Below are 19430 nucleotides of genomic sequence, written 5' to 3'. Positions count from 1 at the left end.
AGACGAAGTACTTCTGAGCATCCCAGGCAGAGAGAGAGTCGTGATTGGTGCAAATTTAATGGACATGTTGGTGAAGGAAATAGGGGTGATGAAGAAGTGATGGGTAACTACAGCATCCAGGAAAGGAACTTGGAGGGACAGATGGTGGTAGACTTTGCAAAAAGTATGCAAATGGCTGTAGTGAACACTTTTTTCGAGAAGAGGCAGGAACATAGGGTGACCTACAAGAGCGGAGATAGAAGCACGCAGGTGGATTACATCTTGTGCAGACGATGTAATCTGAAGGAGATTACCTACTGTAAGGTTGTGGTAGGGGAGACTGTGGCTCGACAGCATAGGATGGTGGTGTGTAAGATGACTGATGGTGGTGGGGAGGAAGATTAGGAAGACAAAGGCAGAACAGAGAACCATTAAGGATAAAGATGGAAATATGTTGACTGGTGCCAGCAGTGTGCTGGATAGATGAAAATAATACTTTGAGGCATTGATGAATGAGAAAAATGAGTGAGAAGAGGCAAGTGTGGTGGAACAGGAAGTGGCAATGATTAGTAAGGGGGACGTTAGAAAGGCATTAAAGAGGATGAAAAATGGAAAGGCAGTTGGTCCTGATGACATTCCTGTGGAGGTATGGAAGCATCTAGGAGAGGTGGCTGTGGAGTTTTTGACCAGCTTGTTCAATAGAATTCTAGCACGTGAGAAGATGCTTGAGGAATGGAGGAAAAGTGTGCTGGTGCCCATTTTTAAGAACAAGGCTGATGTGCAGAGCTGTGGGAGCTATAAGTGAGTATTTGCGAGCAACAGTATGGTTTCATGCCTAGAAAGCGTACCACAGATGCATTATTTGCCTTGAGGATGTTGATGGAAAAGTACAGAGAAGGTCAGAAGGAGCTACATAGTGTCTTTGTAGCTCTAGTGAAAGCCTAGGACAGAGTACCCAGAGAGGAACTGTGGTACTGAATGCGGAAGTCTGGAGTGGCAGAGAAGTATGTTAGAATAATACAAGCCATGTACAAGGGCAGCAGAACAGTGGTGAGGTGTGCTGCAGGTGTGACAGACGAATTTAAGGTGGAGGTGGGACTGCATCAGGGATCAGCCCTGAGCCCCTTCCTGTTTGCAGTGGTGATGGATAGGCTGACAGATGAGGTTAGACTGGAATCCCCGTGGACCATGATGTTTGCTGATGACATCGTGATCTGCAGTGAAAGCAGAGAGCAGCTGGAGAAACAGTTAGAAAGATGGTAGCATGCACTGGAAAGAAGAGGAATGAAGATTAGCCGAAGTAAGACAGAATACATGTGCATAAATGAGAGGGGTGGTGGGGGAAGAGTGAGACCACAGGGAGAAGAGATAGCAAGGGTGGAGGACTTTAAATACTTGGAGGCAAAATTCCTGAACAATGGTGAGTGTGATCAGGAAGTGAAGAAACGGGTCCAAGCAGGTTGGAACGGGTGGAGGAAGATGTCAGGTGTATTATGTGACAGAAGAGTCTCTGGTAGGATGAGGGGCAACATTTATAAAACAGTGGTGAGGCTAGCCATGAGGTACGGATTAGAGACAGTGGCACTGAAGAGACAACAGGAAGCAGAGCTGGAGGTGGCGAAAATGAAGATGTTGAGGTTCGCTCTCGGAGTGACCAGGTTGGATAAAATTAGAAATGAGCTCATCAGAGGGACAGCCGAGGTTCGATGTTTTGGAGACAAAGTTAGAGAGAGCAGACTTTGATGGTTTGGACATGTCCAGAGGAGAAATAGTGGGTATATTGGTAGAAGGAGTATAAGGATGGAGCTGCCAGGAAATAGAGCTAGAGGAAGACCAAAGAGAAGGTTGATGGATGTCGTGAGGGAAGACATGAGGGCAGTTGGTGTTCGAGAGGAGGATGCAGGAGATAGGCTTACATGGAAAAGGATGACGCCCTGTGGCGACCCCTAAAGGGACAAGCAAAAAGAAAAAGAAGTTTAGATTTTGTTAGTGTGTGTGTGCGTGCGTGTGGTCGCGTTCTCTCGTGTGCGACCAAAAAAAGCCTCCTACATGAATTGAAGTTGGTGTAATACATTTAAAAAATAATTTGCGATTAATTGTGTCACGGTTTAAGCGACATAAGACACTGCGCATGCGCCAATATCTGTTGTTTGCTTGGCAGCCACCCACTCGTGGTGGTGATGTGAAGGACTAACGGCACTGGCCTATTGGTTTTCGAAAGGAAGTTAAAAGATGGTAGTAGTTGTATTTTGATGTTTCTCTATTTCTTCTTAGCGAAGGGTTTGTTTAAACCTCGTTGCGTTTTTTAACCTGAATGTAACTAGGGGAAAAAACTAGCAGAGGTATCTAATGGCAAGCTAACGGGAGCTAGCACCTCTCGCCTGAGCCCCAGCTGATATTTGCTAGCTGTAGCAAAGACGAGCATGAACTGGTGTTAAAGCGCAGCAGTACAAATATTGTATTCTTAGGTTCTCGAAATGCAACCATTTAGCCGGTTAACTTGAAAAAGTGCGTAACCAGCTTGAGATGAGCTAAATTGATGTTTGGATACAACGCGGTAACCACACAACTGCAGAGGAGGTAAGTACCATAGATTCGTGTCTCGTGCAAAAAAAAAAGTATATGTAAACGTATTTTAAAAGTTATACATAATTGAATACCTTTTTTATTGTTTTTACTCGAGCCGCGGTCAATTCTGAGGAACAGTGTTCGGCGTCAGTGCCTTTGAACACAATTTGATTGAGCTGATGATTGAAAAGGGTGAAAGAGGCAGCCGCCTCGCCTGCAGACACGTTCACCAGTCACAAAGAGTACTGATTATTAGAGCATTGCAACCATACTAACTGTCAAGCGGTTTATTTTATTAATTGTAAAAAAATTAACAAACAAATCATGTATTGGTAAATTATTGTATGCAGAAATTCTTGCACCATAGGTTTGATAATTTTATCTATGATTCATTATAATTGTATATTTTGTAAGTCTGTGTTACTTGTCATATACCCCAATTTTGGGGTGTTATATTTTACGGCTATAGTTCTTGGCAATAGAAGGAAATTAACTTTCTACTAAATCTGGAAAAATCAGAGTGAACAATTTACAATTGTATTGGTCATCAGACTCTATAATTTATTTTGAAAATCAGGTGGAGCTGTCTGTGCCTCTGTCAAAACGCTCATATTGGTCAGGCGATACAGGGAAAAATGTAAATCCAAAAAAGGTTGTGGACTAATGGTTAAACCCTAAATATACCCCAAAGTATGATTCCAAAACACTTAAATATCATTTCAAACTCATACCTTACGTTGAGCAGCTAGCCGTTACCAGCTGATGAGCTTTTAACTTCCACCACTGCCAGTTGAGATCCAGACCTGCATCATCTTGAGAAGTTAACAATCTTGCTTTCTCTGGCATCAACCCCACAAGGAGCCTCGCCTGCCTGTCAGACCTTTACGAGAATCTTGCTGTTCGCTGTCAAGTCAGCACCTGTCAGCTGGTGGCCAATGCTAGCTGCTCCTCCACCAAAATGGTGCCTAAATAGGAGCAGTGCAGTTGGGCAGCATCTTAGGGCGTTTCAGAAAGTGCAAATAAGTGAGCTTTTCAGAGGATATGTATTAGTTAGATTATATAGAAAAGAAAATTCAAATAGGCGAGTTCTCAAATGGTGAATCGGCGGCGGTTCACTTTGTTAAAATAAATAACTGAGGGTCACAAAGAATCTTTGCTTAAGTTTCATTGCAGTCGTTTAGCAACGGATGCAAAATAATTAATTCAAATATCCACAAGGTCCAAACTGCCTTTTTCAACAAATGACCCATTTCCAGTGTCGTTTTTGCTTCCCTCCAAAAAAATATTTTGCTGCCATAAGTTGTTTTACAGAGTTTCTTATTATGAATAGTGAGGAGAACTCCAATGTGTTTCATATGCAGTGTGAGTCATCCTCAGACATTATATGCCAGCCTTCTATATTAGTTGGAGAGGGAAAGTAGTTTTCTCAGTCACTGATTAGATCATTGCATTCCTGGAATTAACACTGACGTAGATGAGGGTGGAGCATCAGTTTTGTTTTGTTTTTCTTCTTAAAATTATTGCTTTGTAACAATGCCATACATGTCATATTATAGAATTTTTATTAACCTTTTACAAGAAACAAATGCAAGATTGTCTACAAACGCAAATTCCAATTAAGTTGGGATTTGTAAAATGTAAGTAAAATGAAAACACTGATTTGCAAATCCTTTTCAACCTATTCAGTTGAATACACGACAAAGACAAGGTATTTAATGTTCAAACTGATGAACAATCAAACAACAATCTAAAACAGTTGTTTTGGGGTATTTAAATTTACTGTTTTTTTGTGTTTTTGAAAACTACCGCATACAGTTGACAATGTTGTCAAAACGATCCTCCTTTAAATGCAGCTGCAAAAAGGCCTGAAGACCCTGTTATTTGCATACCACACTAACTTCTTGTCCTGCCTGTCCAAAAGCGTAATTTTAATATTCTTGTGTGTTTGGGTTGAGATTTCAGTTCTGCAAGTAATTTGTCTGTGCTGGTCACAGTAAATGTAGACTGATGGAAAACCGTTATCAAGGTCCTTATCTTGAGGAATGCACATGCAACAACTGCCCTGGCTTCTGCCATTCATGAATCAATGTGATGTACTTGCTCATACGCACCTCTTCTGTTTCATACGTCACTGACTGTATGTACATTATAGCAGTTCCACATGTCAGTTTCCACATCATCGCAGAATCATCACGCTTCAGTGTGCCTTTTGATTGTCTTTCCTAAAATGCTCCCACTGCTCCCTCCTTCAAACAGATGAGTCAGCTTTGGAGGCGAGACATACCTTTGTCAGACAAGCTGGCTAATGACTCTCCAGCAGGCCTTGCACCCAGGGTCCCTGCCACCATGCTCCCACAGGGGTCAAACTCCTCCTGGATACCGGAAGCCCCAGTGGTCACACCAGAGCAGCCCATTTTCCTCATGACCTCTACTGCCCAAACCATATCAGGTTTTTTTGTTTGGACAGCACTCCTGATCACATGTCACCAGGTAAAGACAGTTCCATGTTATTACAAGGTTGTTGACTGTTTTTTATGTCACATTTACAAACTTCAAGTCACTGATGGTGTAGTTGTAGACTTGCCTGACTTTGGTGCGGGCAGCGTGAGATCAGTTCCCACTCAGTGACGGTGTGAATGTGAGTGTGAATGGTTGTCTGTGTCTATATGTGCCCTGCGACTGACTGGCGACCAGTTCAGGGTGTAGTCCGCCTTTCGCCCAAAGTCAGCTGGGATAGACTCCAGCACCCCGTGACCCTAACCAGGATAAGCGGTGTTGACAATGGATGGATTTACAAACTTCATTCTCCTGTAACCATAGTAACTAATGAAAGGCCGCTAGCCATAATGCTATCATAATGCATAAAGAAACACCATAGAACAAGCTAATAGAAATCAGCATAGATGTTAGGGTAATTATAAACATTCTAACAACTGCTAATTTAATACAAGTCGCTGCAGCAACGCAGACAAACAAAGCTTACAGGCATATATTCTGTTCTGTGGGAATGATGTCTGTTACTGGAGTTTACGTGAGTTACTCTTCCTCTTGTTGCTCTTAATAGGGGAATGCCACGCACTTCAGTGTGAAGGACTGATCCGGCCCCGCCTCTCCTTCTTTGATCTCTGTCAAATGGCTGTTATTTACAATTACTCAAGGCACACCGAATATTTCGCCGAAAGTTGAATTAAAGCATACTCATCCACGTCAATACTGGAGTTCAATATGGACAGATAATCTAATGTGTAGCTAGCATTGCTATTAAAGTGGCTAAGTATAAAAAATACGTTTTAAAAGTTGAATAATAAAGGCCAGCTCTCAGACGCTGTGGGCTTGTCAAATGGATGCGCCAAAAGGAATAAAACATACTGAGCGAGTGATAGCTGATATGATGTAAAATCACGTTAGGAGGCTTGACTTCAAAATGGAATGGTTATTGTGGACTACAATCATAAAAGTAAGCACACACGTCAACTTACCCTTGTTGTTGGTGATCACAGCCGAACACGGCACCTCATGACAGCGGGACGGTAGGAGGAAGCCCAGGTAGTTGGATAGTTGGCACTGCCCCATTCATTAGTATCAAGTTACCCACAAAGCCATGTTGTCTATGAAAGTTTACAAAACTATCCGTCGTAAAATGCGCACTCTGATTTGCCCTCTGAAAAGTATTTTCCCAAGTGTTTAATGAGTCTGTATAATGTATGAGTGCTTAAATAAATGAACTTTTGACCCATATTCTAATTTATTGAGATGTACCTGTAAGTATGCTACATTGAGCAAGTGCGATTCATCTCACGTTACACTGTAACGGTTACAGTGTTGTTGAGTAACAACCTTAAGCCAGCTGGATCATCCTTGCAATTGTTAACTGAGCTGATGCTTCTCATGGCGAGGTTTGTTTTCTTTCTCTCAGGCAGCAAGTCTCCCATAGGGTGAGTGATGTTGAGGTGTGCATGTACAGGTCTGGAAGAGGGACCGCTAGCTGTTTGCCCTGTGAGAGCCACGTAGTATTACTCTAGTCCGTTGTTGCTCACCTTTTTTTTTTTTTTTTTTTCTTTTTTCTTTTTTTTTTTTTTAAATAACCAAATGTGTGCGTCTGTTTACAGTCCACAAAATGTGATGGTTGGAACACTGAACAGTTTGAAAGGAGATGGGTGGCATAGACAGGTTCACCAAGTTCTTTCTGCTGTCTGCCACTTTGAATAGAAGTGATGAAAGCCAAGTTATCAATTACCCAAAACAGCCCCCTTCTCACACACACAAACCTTGCGCAAGACAACCTTCACATCAACAGAGCTCCAATATTGAACTCAAGCAAATATTTACTGTTGTCTTGTTACCCGTCTGCACAAAGTAGAACCTAATGAGTGAACGATAATGAAAGTTTTATTTATTCTTTAGTTATTCCTGGTTTGATGTGGTTTAAGAAATTATTTAAGTTTCCCCTATTCTCATAGAAGCTGTAACTTGTCATTGGCTTGTGCCAAATGACAATTTTGTCCTTAATTGGCGGTGCTTTTGGCATACGGTATGTATTATGCTACGGACATAAGCAGTAGCACTGTGAGCACACGCTACGATGTGAAGTTTTGATATTTTTCAATGAATAAAAGCTCCCAACTGCGTGTTTTTGCTTTCACCGATCAAAAATTTCTCTTTATTGTTTAGCAAAATCTGTTAATCAAACCTCAAGTGTTACTCTGTGATATTTATTTCTAGAGACTGTTGAAATTAATTTGGATGCAATTACATTACTTTGACTGACTCAACTACATGGAAACATGGCAAGAATAACGCTTGACAATTACTGCTACATAAAGTGTTCATTACAATGTCTTAAATGGCTCTCATTATGGAACCTCATAATCTTCTCACCTTTCTACCTGCAGATCTACATGCACCTACGTTACTACAGCTCTCCAAATGAGCAGAGGCATATAGTGAGGATTCTCTTCATTGTCCCCATCTATGCCTTTGACTCTTGGCTCAGCCTTCTATTTTTTACCAATGAGGAGTACTATGTGTACTTTGACACAGTTAGAGACTGCTACGAAGGTGAGTGGACAGAGGAGTGTGCTTGACTATTCTGCTATCGGGCTGGGTTATATGACGCCATACTCACGGATAGTCACCACAGACATGAGTGAATGTTATCTGTAGAGAAAGTACGACTGATCTGCTTTCTCAGGAATTTGCATGCGTTTTTGCAGAATTTGAGAATGAAACAAGTCGTTGCGTAACACAATGGTTATGTCACTCCTGTTTTGTTTTTTTTCCTCAGTCAAATGTGTTCATTTGCAATCGAACTACAATGATTGACAAATGTCCAATTAGAGATGCATCAGTCAGTACGTTTCATGAATAGTACACATTGGGTTACCGGCCTTGGTTATCTCCATGTTTACCCCACTTATCTGTAAAGTTCTAGTTCACAGTATATGCGCTGGGTGTAATTTCATCTTTAGCCAAACTATCTCCTCCTCCTAGTGTTGTAACACTTGAGACCGGTCTTTCTCAAAACCACATTTTGAAGGTCTTGGTCTTGTTTCGTACTCGACTCCCAAAAGTTTTGGTCTTGTCTCGGACTGGCCAGACTTAGGATTTTATGTTGAAATCAGTAAAGACCAGTACTTCTCTGCTATTCTTCCACTTCATTAATGTGATAATGAGAAGCACTTAGTAAAACAACAAATACCTTCTATTCAACCACAAAGACATCTTAATTAAAACGACATACAAAAGAAAACATTCTTCGGTGTGCAAGTTTTGCAGTTTCAACTCACTGAAACGGTGGGGATGTCAAATTTTAGCCGGCATCTTGAAAGAAAACAAAGACAGTTAAGCTAACGTTTACTGTAACACCAGCAAATCTAATTTTGTCTTCCTGAGATGAGTATTTCTGCAAAGAGGTTTTAATTCCACCGTAACTTGGCTTTATTTAACAGACATGTATTATACTTTGGCTGTAGCTTATACTAAATCAACTAAAATGGTTGTTTTTGTTTTTTTCCACACTCCGTACCATTAGCAGCACTGGCAAACAAGCTTTACACTCTCCAACTCAAATGAAAATGTACTTCTTACAAACACTGCCATCAATTTAGTCCTCGTCAACATCAAGTTGCAGACACCATATTTTTGTCTGTCAAATGTATTTTAAAAAAATAAACAGAGAAAGCTCCTAACTGTTCAACCTTCTCATTGTTTTTTAAAAATGGATTTTTATGGTCTTGGCCTTTCCTCAACTTGTTTTGGTCTTGTTCTTGAATCCTTACGAGGAACTTTTTCTAACAGAGGATTAAAATGGCAAAAGTTGGTAAGTCATGGTTGACAAATCAGTTTTGAAGTTTTGGAGCTGGAATAGAAAAATCATGCCTCAGTTCAGTGAGTAAACCCTCCCCTGTGGAGTGGGCCACGCCCAATTCTGGGACTTTTTTGGAGGCCTTCACATTCTGTAAGCATATATATTTTGATGGAATTGTTTGCCCATGGATTTCATTACAGCAAGCGATCACCATGGCCAAGTTCTGCAAAATCCATATCCAATCCATAAAATCCATCCAAAATGTTTGGTGGACACCGGTTTCTGCTTCATGTTAGCGCAACCTGGATTACCTAAAAATGTCAGAATCAGAATCAGAATCATCTTTATTTGCCAAGTATGTCCAAAACACACAAGGAATTTGTCTCCGGTAGTTGGAGCCGCTCTAGTACAACAGACAGTCAATTTACAGAACACTTTGGAGACATAAAGACATTGACAAAAAACAACAACAAACAACAATTGTGCAAAAAGATGCAGAGTCCTCAGTTCGAATGGCTAATGACGCAATAGTCCGGTGCAATGACCATTGTGCAAAGGGCACTGAGACTTCAAGGAGTGTATGCGGTTTAAAGTGACGAGTACTGCGATAATCTGGGACAAATGTGAAATATTGTGAGCCCTAGCTTAGTACAGAAGAGTCTGCCCATGGAATTCTATGCTCTTTTCTATTTAGTAGATGCCACTTGACCATACCAATTGTTAAATTCCATGGGCCTTCAATTTTGCAGGGAGAAAAAGGGTTCCAAAGTGGGGTAATAGGTGCCAATGCCCATGTCAGACCACACCCATTTCCGGCAGAGTCACTGCGCAGAAAGAAACTCCTCAAGGAATGCCGATTTAATGCCTTAACTGTGTATTTAAAACATAAAATGAATGGGCATACTCAAGTATTGAAAAAGAACAGCAAGGTTAATTACTTTGTTTTTGTTGTATACTGAAGACATTTGGGTTTCAGATCAAAAGATGAATATGAGACAAAATTGCAGAATTCCAGTTTTTATTTCATGGTATTTACATCCAGATGTGTTAAACAACTCGGGACAGAGTAGCTTTTGTTTCAAGCCACCCACTTTTTAAGTGAGCAAAAATATTGGAACATGTGACTGATGGGTGTTTCTAGATGCTCTGGTGTTGCCTTTTAGATTGATTGCATAAACAGTGCTTGTTTTTGGCTCTGGGTTTCACCTGTGAAAACTGCATTTTCTTTTAAGCACACGTGATCTGAGAGCTGTCTATGGGAGACGAGTGAAAATTGATCAGAACTATTGCACATCATTGGGCATAGCCAATACAACAGTTTGGAATGTCCTGAAAAAGAAGGAAACTACTGGTGTTCTGAACAACAGACATCGAACAGGTCGGCCAAGGGTATCAACAACAGTTGATGACAGAAACGTGAGAGCTGTGAAAAAACACCTAAAAGACAACAGTCCGTGACATCACTGCCAACCTCCACAGGGCAGTGGTGAAGGTATCCTAGTCCACTGCTCAAAGAAGACTTCGGGAGAAGAAATATACAGGCCATACCACATGATGCAAGCCACTCATCAGCAAAAAGAATCAGAAGGCCATATTGTATTTTGCAAAGAAGTGCAGAGATGAGCCACAATTTTTTTTGGAACAATGTTTTACGAACTGATGAGACCAAGATTAACCTCTACCAAAGTGATGGAAAGGCCAAAGTTTGGAGAAAGAAAGGATCTGCTTATGATCCAAAACACACAAGCTCATCTGTGAAGCATGGCGGAGGTACTGTCATGGCTTGGGCTTGTATGGCTGTTTCTGGAACGGGCTCACTAGTCTTTATTAACGATGTAACTCATGATGGTAGCAGCAGAATTAATTCTGAAGTCTACAAAACCATTTTGTCGGTCAATTTACAGAAAAATGCAACCAAACTAATGGGGAGAAGCTTCATCATGTAACAAGACAATGACATAAAACACACTGCCAACACAACAGAGGACTTCATCAGGAGGCAAAAGTGGAAGGTCTTAGACTGGCCAAATCAATCACCAGACCGAAACCCAATAGAGCCTGCATTTTGCCTCCTGAAAACGAGACTGAATGGAGAAACCCCCAGAAACAAGAACTGCAAAAGGCTGCAGCAAAGGCCTGGAAAAGCATTTGATATAAAGAATGCAACAGTTTGGTGAAGTCAATGGGTCGCAGGCTTGATGCAGTTATTGCAAGTAAGGGTTATGCCACAAAATATTAAGTTATTCACTTGAAGTTAATTTAATAATGTCTGTTCCAATAATTTTGCTCACTTGAAAAGTGGGAGGCTTCAAACAAAAGGTGCTCTGTCCTGAGTTGTGTAACACATCTTGATGTAAATGTATGGAAAAAAAGCTCGAATTCTGGGGGTTCAAATACGGCCTTGCCTCTGTGTAGTTTGTATGTTCTCCCTGTGCCTGCTTGGGTTTTCTCTGGGTACTCCGGTTTCCTCCCTCATCCCAAAAACATGCATGGTAGGTTAATTGAAGAGTCTAAATTTCCCATAGGTGTAATTGTGAGTGTGAATGTTTATTTGTTTATACAGTAGCGCAAAAAAGGATTGAGTCAGCCACAAATTGTGCAAGTTCTCCCACTTGAAAAGATGAGAGAGGCCTGTAATTTTTTATCATTGGTATACCTCACCTATGAGAGACAAAATGAGAAAATAAAACCCAGAAAATCAGTCTGATTTATTAAAAAAAAACGAAAAAAAAAACAAAAAAAAAGTGAAAATATGGTGGAAACTAAGTATTTGGTCAATAACAAAAGGTCATCTCAATACTTTGTTATATACCGTAATTTGTTGTGTATAATGCGCAGCCATGTATAATACGCACCTCCAAAGTTGACCTCAAAATTCTGGAAAACACTTCTATCCAAATACTTATTTTCCACCATAATTTGCTAATAAATTCTTTAAAAATCAGACAATGTGATTATCTGGAAATGTTTTTTGTTTTTTTTGTTTTTCTTCCCCCCTCATTTAGTCTAAGGTGAGGTATACCCATGATGAAAATTACAGGCCTCTCTCATCTTTTTGTAAGTGGGAGAACTTGCACAATTGGTGACTGACTAAATACTTTATTATCCCACTGTATGTGCCCAGTGATTGGGTGGCGACCAGTTCAGGGTGTACCCCGCCTTTTGCCCGAAGATAGCTGGGATAGGCTTCAGTACGCCCGCGACCCTAGTGAGGGTAAGCAGTACGGAAAATGGATGGATCGATAGATAATTTCCCACGGCACCCCTGATGCGTTCTCATGGCACCCTGGTTGCGAATCACTGCTTGTAAGACTGGTGTTACTGTTCACCATTTAAATCAGTAAATGTTTCTGTGCTCTCAACAGCCTTTGTCATCTACAACTTCCTCAGTCTGTGTTACGAGTATCTGGGCGGCGAGAGTGCCATCATGGCTGAAATCAGAGGAAAACCTATTGAGTAAGTCTTGTTTGTCGCTGTTAACAAGTGTTGTAATCTGCATGTGTGTTTCCACTAATGTTTGATGTCTGGGATCCTGCACTGCACTTCAGGTCAAGCTGTATGTATGGGACCTGTTGTCTGTGGGGTAAGACCTACTCCATTGGGTTCCTCAGATTTTGCAAACAGGTACAAAAGTATTATGATCTTCATACTGTAGGGACAAACAGTATAATGACAATTAAAGCCACTGCTATACATTCTCTCTTCCCGAAGATATAGTCTTAACTTTGACTCTCTTGCTTCCCCAGGCCACTCTGCAGTTCTGTGTGGTCAAACCACTAATGGCAGTCATCACAGTCATTCTTCAGGCCTTTGGAAAATACAAAGATGGCGATTTCAAGTATGTTTCCACAACAGCTTACCACCAGTCATTCACAGCTATCATAGCTAGTGCTACAGTGGTTATGCCCCATGTTTTGTATGTCATACTACTTGATACTACTAAAGCTATTCTAGATTCCTAATGCCTTCACAATATTTGACAATATTGACTACAGTGGATTTATTTCTGCTAGAAAACATGAGCATACATATTGTGACGAGTTAATGAATACACAACTGTAGTAAAACATGAATGTTCCCTCAATAGTAATACATTGCAGAAATTCTGCCTTATCAGTCCAGGGTGTACCCTACCTCTCAATCAACGTCAGCTGTAATATGGTCCAGCTTCCCGTAACCCTGAACATAAGCATTACATAAAATGGATAGAGGGAGTTACTACAGTTTTCTCCCTTCATAAACTTTGTAGTATGTACAACCCCAATTCCAATGAAGTTGGGACGTTGTGTTAAACATAAATAAAAACAATACAATGATTTGCAAATCATGTTCAACCTATATTTAATTGAATACACTACAAAGACAAGATATTTAATGTGCAAACGTATAAACTTTATTGTTTTTAGCAAATAATCATTAACTTAGAATTTTATGACCGCAACGCGTTCCAAAAAAGCTGGGACAGGTGGCAAAATAGATTGAGAAAGTTGAGGAATGCTCATCAAACACTTGTTTGGAACCTCCCACAGGTGAACAGGCTAATTGGGAACAGGTGGGTGCCATTATTGGGTATAAAAGGAGTTTCCCTGAATTGCTCAGTCATTCACAAGCAAAGATGGGGCGAGGTTCACCTCTTTGTGAACAAGTGCGGGAGAAAATAGTTTAAAACAGTTTAAGGACAATGTTCCTCAACGTACAATTGCAAGGAATTTAGGGATTTCATCATCTACGGTCCATAATATCATCAAAAGGTTCAGAGAATCTGGAGAAATCACTGCATGTATGCGGCAAGGCCGAAAACCAACATTGAATGCCCGTGACCTTCGATCCCTCAGGCGGCACTGCATCAAAAAACGACATCAATGTGTAAAGGATATCACCACATGGGCTCAGGAACACTTCAGAAAACCAATGTCAGTAAATACAGTTTGGTGCTACATCTGCAACTTGAAACTCTACTATACAAAGCAAAAGCCATTTATCAACAACACCCAGAAACGCCGCCGGCTTCTCTGGGCCCGAGCTCATCTAAGATGGACTGATGCAAAGTGGAAAAGTGTTCTGTGGTCCGACGAGTCCACATTTCAAATTGTTTTTGGAAATTGGGGACTTTGTGTCATCCGGGCCAAAGAGGAAAAGAACCATCTGGACTGTTATGGACGTAAAGTTCAAAAGCAAGCATCTATGATGATATGGGGCTGTGTTAGTGCCAATGGGATGGGTAACTTGCATATCTGTGAAGGCACCATTAATGCTGAAAGGTACATACAGGTTTTGGAGAAACAATACTGCCATCCAACCAACGTCTTTTTCATGGCCGCCCCTGCTTATTTCAGCAATGCCAAACCACATTCTGCACGTGTTACAACAGCGTGGCTTCGTAGTAAAAGAGTGCAGGTACTAGACTGGCCTGCCTGCAGTCCAGACCTGTCTCCCATTGAAAATCTGCGGCGCATTATGAAGCGTAAAGTACAACAACGGAGACCCCGGACTGTTGAACAGCTGAAGCTGTACATCAAGCAAGAATGGGAAAGAATTCCACCTACATCGCTTCAACAATTAGTGTCTTCAGTTCCCAAACGTTTATTGAATGTTGTTAAAAGAAAAGGTGATGTAACACATGACCCTGTCCCCGCTTTTTTGGAACGTGTTGCAGCCATAAAATTCTAAGTTAATGATTATTTCCTAAAAACAATAAAGTTTATCAGTTTGAACATTAAATATCTTGTCTTTGTAGTGTAATCAATTAAATATAGGTTGAACATTATTTGCAAATCATTGTATTCTGTTTTTATTTATGTTTAACACAGCGTCCCAACTTCATTGGAATTGGCGTTGTAGTTGAATGGTTAATTTTGTGTGCTTTTCTTCCAGTGTGGCCAGTGGCTACTTGTACGTGACCATCATCTACAACATCTCAGTCAGCCTGTCGCTATACGCTCTCTTCCTCTTCTACTTTGCTACAAGAGAGCTACTTGTCCCCTACAGCCCTGTCCTCAAGTTCTTTATGGTCAAGTCCGTCATCTTCCTGTCCTTCTGGCAGGGTAAGACCACATGTGAACCATCACCAACGTCATACTTGACTTCGTTCATAACACCGTACCTCAACAGTTAATGGATTATGTACAGTGGTAGCCTGAGTTACAAGTTTAATTTTGTTCCGTGACCAAGCACGTAATTCAATTTACTCTTCTGTCAAATAAATTTTCCCTAATAAAATTAATTAAAATGCCATTAATCCGTTCCAGCCTCCTCAAAAATACACCAAAATCTTTTTATAAAGAAACATAGCACAATAATCTACTAAAAACATGATAACATATATAAAGATATAAACTGGTTTGTAAAGTTTATTATTGTCATATTTGTGTGTTGGATATGTGTCATTAAGGGACGTGGTCCATATGAGGGACATAAGAAGGTGGAATCGGGTTCCTTGGTTTATTTCAGTGTGAGTGTCTGGGCGTGAGCTCCTTGCGGGTTTTCTCATTTTCTTTTTGTGTGTTTGACTGTTTGTCCCAATTCAATAAATGGCTAAAAGTGTATCCGCAACTGGCTCTTCTTGCCCACGTGAGGGCATTGCAGACCATAGTTGGTCGATTTTATAAAAAAAAATAAAAAATAAATGTAGCCCCCACACACTTCACTCGAGCCGTGGCGTATCTGAAACGTAATTCAAATTTTGGCTCAAAACACTAAGCAAAAAAAAAAAAAAAATCAACCAAGCGACTGCTTGTTACTCAAACTAATATTTGGGCCACTCGTAAGTCAAGGTACCACTGTATAGGAGAATGACTTCAAGTGTATCCTTTTGTCTTTCCTTCTCTGTTCAATTCAGGATTGCTGCTGGCCATCCTAGAGAAGTGTGGTGCCATTCCTCAGATAAACTCTGCTGACTTTTCTGTGGGCGAGGGAACAGTTGCTGCTGGTTACCAGAACTTCATCATCTGCATTGAGATGTTCTTCGCCGCTGTTGCTCTGCGCCATGCCTTCACTTACAAGGTCTATATGGACAAAAGACTGGATTCGTATGGTGAGTGATTTTTGTTTTTAGTCTTCTACTGTGACTACTTTTTTTTTTTTTTTTCCTATTTTTCTATTCAGTCTGTCCTCCACCTTTCTGAATTCAATATTTCCCTTTGTCCTTTTTCTTCCTTGCTATGCTGCATTTAAAGGCTCATTTCCTATCTATGGACAGTACGGTAGGTGTGACTTGAGCTTTATTACGTCTGTGTATGTTCCTCTCTATCTCAGTATAATTTCAGTATTTCTTTTTTTTTTTTTTTTCCACAATGGCTTGAGCTTGTCATCGTTTTAGTTGTGAATTGATGAGAGTTCAGTTTTCTTTTATTTTTTTATTATTATTGTGGTTTACAGCTTAGTTTCATTCCCCATTTTACATTTGTTAAATAGTCCTTGGATGTTTAGCATTAACATCTTTATTTCCATCCAGACCCAGTGGCTACTAGCAATAATCAAGGACCTTATTTTATACAAAAACATCCTCTAACATGCCGCACAGTGGATTTCAATAGAAATTCATTAAACACTAACACACAAGACCGTGTCAAACAAGTTGCAATATGTGTAAGTATTGCACTTATTAAACCAATAAGTGAATTGAAGCCATTGTTTGCGCTACATATTAACCACACACACACACCAGAATCCAAAATAGTACGCTCCTGTCATCTTGGGTCATCCTCTGTGTACCACGTCTTTAGATTTGTGTTGAGTTGCAACTGTTGGCCAGACAGAGATCCCATCTTAAAAAATACAGGGATCTCTGTCCTACTAACAGTTTTTGCATTTGTGTGCAAGACATTCATTTCCATGCCTCGTTTTTGTCAGAGTGCACACTGCTGATTGCATAAATTGTTGTTCGCCATGTTATCGGACAGACAGCATACTGTATACAGTACACGATGCTTTTGTTTTTACTTTTGTTAAGTTTATTTTTGACATAGGTCGGCGCTCTACTGATGGTTAGTTATTCTAGTGTAGTGTTAATTAGTTTTACTGTTTTATTAATTGGCAAATAGCTTTGTCTTCCACATTCAGAATGGACACTACAGTCTGTCCCGTAGGAGATTCTTGACTGAACAGTCACAGCAGTATATTTCATGTTATGTCCCTTTTTAGTTCCTCCCCTCACGCTATGCTGCTCAGTGATACTGAAATATTTCACCCTGCCTCACTTCCAGGCCGCTGTGCACCAATGAAGAGCATCTCCAGCAGCCTGAAGGAGACCATGAATCCAGGAGACATGGTGCAGGATGCCATCCATAACTTCTCACCAGCTTATCAGCAGTATACCCAGCAGTCCACCCTGGAGCGGTGTGGAGGCCCAGCTCTCTCTCGCAGCCATAGTAACCTCAGCACCAGAGGGGACAATGAGAAGACCCTACTACTCAGCTCTGATGATGAGTTCTGAGACTCAAAACCATCCTCTTGAGTTTCCTGTTCCTCTTGTAGCCCTTATTTCAGAAGCCATGGAAGACAACTGAGATGTTATCTCTGTTTAGCTGAGATTCATGCCTGGTTTATAAAATGGTAAGAGCATGAAAGGATTGAGAAGTATATATATAGTTCAGGAAAGAGCTGTGGTATTTCTATATGTTCATTTGATGGTAAAGTTGTGACTTTTATTATTAACATCTTAGAGCCTGGAATCTGTATTCTTAATTTGTGTTTGATTTGCTGTATGGCTACATATAGCCACCTGATACTGCACTTTAAACCCCACAGCTAAAGCTAGATGACTGCTAGGTATAATGAACTGGAGCTACAAAGTGCCATCTTCTGACCTGTGGTGGCTATTATCATTTGTCATGTTGAGTCTTTATTTGAATTTTTGCCAAAACCTTGCCAAATAGAGTAGGAAAGTGTGCTCCTATTAATAATACCCATTGACAGTTATATTGAAGTGAATCAAGGCTTCATGTTAAGATATATTATTTTTTTAAATGATGTGTGGCACTAGGTTTGTATGGAAAAAAAAAACAAAAAAAAAACTGTCATGGCGTGACTGAAGATGGTAGCCAGCTAATGTCTGTGAATCACCAACGGATGTGGTTTAGGAGAGATTTAGTAGGCCAGGAAGATTGACAGTAGGACAACGTCCACACAGATTACTGAAACTGCACTGCGGCCCATCTGTGGTGTGCAGTGGATTATAATCCCACAATTAAGGTCACTGCATGCATCACAGACCAAGCCAACCTTGGCCCCAACTTTCTAAGGCAGCATTGAGTCAGGAGGTTAGTTAGACAGACAGACATGCCCGAGAATAAAGATGACAGCATCCATCCTTCTTTACCACTTACACTTGTTTCTAAAATAAAATTACTGCTTTTATAATGCAGAGATTCTGTACAGAAAAAACGGAAATGCATCGAGAGCCTCATGTCAATTAATCCCATGAGGCAACCCAAGATAACCCGTAATATTTTTGCTGTTATTTCAAGAGAATATGAATATGGACATTGTTTGAGTAGACTTCTGTTAACCAGGTGATGTTAAATTGTGTTTTTGCACCAGCCAGTAGCCATTGTGGTTGTGATTGTAAATGTTTGATGGTTGAGCACTGCAGTAAACCCCGAATGTTGCCTCTAACTGTTGTGTTGTGGCCAATGCAAACAGTGTATCGAATGTAGGCAAAGTGAAGAGAGCCAAAGTGTACATCTTAATTCCAAAATAATGTGGAGGCCATGATCAGTGGGCTCAAATGAGCATTTTACAGCTGTGACGACTATCCCAACTGCATTTTTGACATCTCATGCCCACAATGATAATACATCATTTGTTATGCAGCCTTTCACTGAATCCTGGTGCTCTTTAACCATCTTAATACGATTTAAGAGACTACTTAAAATCCTATAATTCAACTCGATTTATAAATTAGGACACATTCCAGAAAGAAAATGTTGTAAATAAAAGTTTAAGCACTGAAAAACATATGACTTAAATGGCATTGCTTCATATAGTGCTTTGTTTTACAATTTCAATTTTTATACATGCCTGTTAATGTTTGTGTTATATACAGTTTATCCGTATATTGATAGTGTTATATCCTTTTATGCTGTTGGATTTTCTTAAGTGTTGAAAGGGAAATAAACGTTTCGACAAAAGCAGTACATGTCCTTGTTTAAACACGATATCACCACCACACTACACTGTCAGACAAGACTATGATAAACAATTCTAATACGTAGTTCTTGGAAAAACAATGTTCTCGATTGCAAGCTGACACAATGATGGCTTAGGGTGGCTGTTGTGCCGTTTCAGAAACAAGTTTCTTCTGGTAATCAAGACCATTGATTGTGATGAAACGGTGTAAAATGTGAAGAACATAAGATAACCTTTATTAGTCCCACAAGGGGGAAATTTGCATCGTTAAGATTCAATAGTGGATACAGGGAGAAAATTGTGTTGCAATTATTTTCATAACTAGTTTAAATATAGATGCCTGTGTCGTTTGTACACTTGTTTATATTAAGTACTTTAACTCAAATGTGCTTGGTTTTAGATCCTTTACAAAATAACTTTTGGTTTACAAAAACGTTGTTGCGTAGAA

The 19430-nt window shown here is 40.2% G+C and overlaps 1 protein-coding gene across 5 annotated transcripts; it reads left to right on the top strand.

The window, feature by feature from the left end:
* The first annotated feature begins 300 nt into the window (after positions 1-300).
* LOC133465628 (transmembrane protein 184B-like) lies at positions 301-18987 on the top strand. 5 transcript variants are annotated; one of them, XM_061748624.1, is made up of 11 exons: positions 301-2214; positions 4804-5037; positions 7440-7605; positions 11979-12068; positions 12220-12310; positions 12403-12478; positions 12601-12692; positions 14729-14898; positions 15693-15887; positions 16030-16056; positions 17059-18987. In XM_061748624.1, exons 1-11 carry the CDS (start codon positions 2212-2214, stop codon positions 17286-17288), a joined length of 1374 nt encoding a protein of 457 aa, XP_061604608.1. In that variant the 5' UTR covers positions 301-2211; the 3' UTR covers positions 17289-18987. The 5 variants fall into 5 exon arrangements, with proteins under 5 accessions (XP_061604608.1, XP_061604609.1, XP_061604610.1 ...); XM_061748625.1 differs by having other exon boundaries at positions 301-2559; XM_061748626.1 differs by lacking the exon at positions 16030-16056 and having other exon boundaries at positions 310-2214.
* The last annotated feature ends 443 nt before the right edge of the window (positions 18988-19430 follow it).

Source organism: Phyllopteryx taeniolatus, chromosome 16, assembly GCF_024500385.1.
Source record: "Phyllopteryx taeniolatus isolate TA_2022b chromosome 16, UOR_Ptae_1.2, whole genome shotgun sequence".
Lineage (NCBI taxonomy): Eukaryota > Metazoa > Chordata > Actinopteri > Syngnathiformes > Syngnathidae > Phyllopteryx > Phyllopteryx taeniolatus.
The sequence above is the reverse complement of the archived record's forward strand: the minus strand, read 5'-3'. Positions and strand labels throughout refer to the sequence as shown.